Raw genomic sequence first — 2,500 nt, 5'->3', positions numbered from 1 at the left:
TCGCTGAACACAATAACAAGATTATAGGTAATTCCTTTAGCCCATGCGCCTTAAATCATTCCCTCACATTATCTTCATGTTTCTCTCCCCGTTTATTTGCTTTGAGAGGTAACACAGTAGAGTGAGGTTTGTATATTTATAACAGTCACAATATTTTCAAGAAGACCTTGAATCACGTGAAAAAAGAAAGAAAAGAACTAAAAGGCATTTATCTATATGGTTACACCAGTGGTTGATTTTCTTAATAGATGTATCAGTACAGATGACTGTATTTATCATCATCTGAATATGACGATACGGCAAATTAAACGAACAGAAATTTTGTTTACAGTTATACATATAAAGGTACGAAGTACAAAGTTTTTTTTTTCTTTTTGCAGATCCTTAACTGATGTAGAGAAAGAAAAGAAGAAAGAATGAAAAACAAAATCATCCGATATCATGGAGAAGGGGAGGGGGAGGGGGAGGCAAAATCAATAATATGTCATGTTTCAGTTCTGATTTACGAACATCTTCAACGAATTGTGTGGCTAAACACGGACATAAGGCACAGTAACTGAGGGAGGACAGCAAGGTAGATGTGGCAAGTATCGGTGCGGTCACATGCACGGCGCAACAGACGCCTACAATCCGTTTTCTATACACGCTTTGGAAGAAATTCGGGATTAACGCACGCACACAAACAAAAACAGACCGTCTGCACACTTAAACACAAGGATATGTAGTCACGCGATTTAAGAGGAATGCACGCACACCCACTCTCATATATATGTATGCATATATATATGTATATATATATATATATATATATATATATATATATATATATATATATATATATATATATATATATATATATATATATATATACATAAACACACACACATACACCGACACACACACATACATACACACACCTACATATCACCACACATAGACAATTTCATAGACAAGTGTGTCCACAGATCCATTAACGTTTTCTCTCTGTTTGTACTTTCATACATACAGTCATATACACAAATCCATGTTTAGGCGTGTGTTTATGAACTTTATGTGTGTGTGTGTGTGGTTGTGTGTGTGTGTTATTGCAAGTTTGGCTCTACATATATATGTAGATATACAGTATGCATGCATATATGAAGATACATACATACATACATACATATATATATATATATATATATATATATATATATATATATATATATATATATATACATATATATACACATATATATACATATATACACACATATACCGTGTGCGTGTTTTTGAGCATACGATTATATGTACATGTACATACATTGCATACAACACACACTCGCATACTGTGTATATAACAATAACAATAATGATTATAATAATAAGGATATTGATCATGATGATAAATAAACTTTCTGAATTCATTAACGCATATAGACTTTCACATATACTCAAATAAATTCAATCATACTCCTCTACACATCCTGATCACAGGTGTGTACGTATATATGGCGTATTTTATATTGCGTATATTTCTGTATTCGCGAGAAAACATGCCACTGGGGTAATATTCAGTTAACTTTAGGAAAGGATTACACTGAACCATATTTCCATCATATTACATACAACCGAATTAATTTGTGGTACTTAAATTTACATAATGTTAAGTGCACTAACATCGACATGCCCCTCCATTAGTATCACATCATTTTGTTTACGAACTCTGGTTTCTTCTTGGCATTTTCTGAAGACGGGACAGCTCGAGAATGTGACAGAAGGTATGAAGAGGGACAGCGACCAACAGAACCACAACACAAAACACAACTTACTTCCGATACCGTCTCTGCACATCGTACTTGCCTCTGTGTGCTTGGCTCGTGATAGGTGAGCTTCCCAGATCCTCAAGCAGCTTCCGTGACCGGGTTGGCATGTCCGGAAGCAAGGGCATGGCTGGGGTAAAGTCACTCATGCTATCACTTATGTCAGCTGTTAAAGGTGAGAAATCGGAGAGCCGGTCGTAGAGGGCTCCTGTGAACTCTTCGTTTTGGAAAGTCGAAGCCAGCCGTGCCATGGACCGGTCTTCTTCTGTCATGGGGTAGCGGGAAGGCGAAGGCCCTCGAGAGCCGTAGTAGTGACGAGGAGAGGTTCTGACTCCTGGAGAACTGCCGTACCAGCTGGGTGGAGAACCTCCTGGCTTGAAGGGGGGATAACCACTATAATAACCAGAAGAAGGATCACGAGCGTCCCGAAGGATTTCGTCAATGGAGCGTAAGACACTGGTGGTGGAATCACGTGCGGACTGTGGAGGACTTTGGTCGTAGGGCCCGTAGGCTCTGGGGTCAGAGTAACCTAACTCGGCGCTTTCCCGTAACCTGGCCAGGCGCAGCAGCTCCTCGTGCAACCGAGAATTCTCTTCGATCTGCTGCCTTCGCCTCGCGATCTCGGCCTTAATCTTCTGCTTTTTCTCTTCGCGGGACAAGAGGTCGTCGTCGTCGTCAGATGCGTAAGGAGATGGATG

General features: G+C 39.4%; 1 protein-coding gene across 1 annotated transcript in view; it reads right to left on the bottom strand.

Annotated features, from left to right (window-relative positions):
• The window catches only part of LOC122254294 (uncharacterized), a gene marked incomplete in the record, with an annotated part of 139,004 nt that overhangs the window by 631 nt on the left and 135,873 nt on the right, over positions 1-2,500 (bottom strand). Inside the window, 1 exon segment of the mRNA XM_086539946.1 lies at positions 1-2,500. This exon segment is cut by the window's left edge and continues 631 nt beyond it; it is cut by the window's right edge and continues 148 nt beyond it. Within this exon segment, the coding sequence (XP_086396072.1) occupies positions 1,808-2,500 (693 nt within the window).

Source organism: Penaeus japonicus, unplaced genomic scaffold (assembly GCF_977035675.1).
Source record: "Penaeus japonicus unplaced genomic scaffold, GWHDUDI00000001_assembly GWHDUDI00000009, whole genome shotgun sequence".
NCBI classification, from domain to species: Eukaryota; Metazoa; Arthropoda; class Malacostraca; order Decapoda; family Penaeidae; genus Penaeus; species Penaeus japonicus.
Note: the sequence above shows the minus strand (reverse complement) of the source record. Positions and strands in the feature narration are given on the sequence as shown.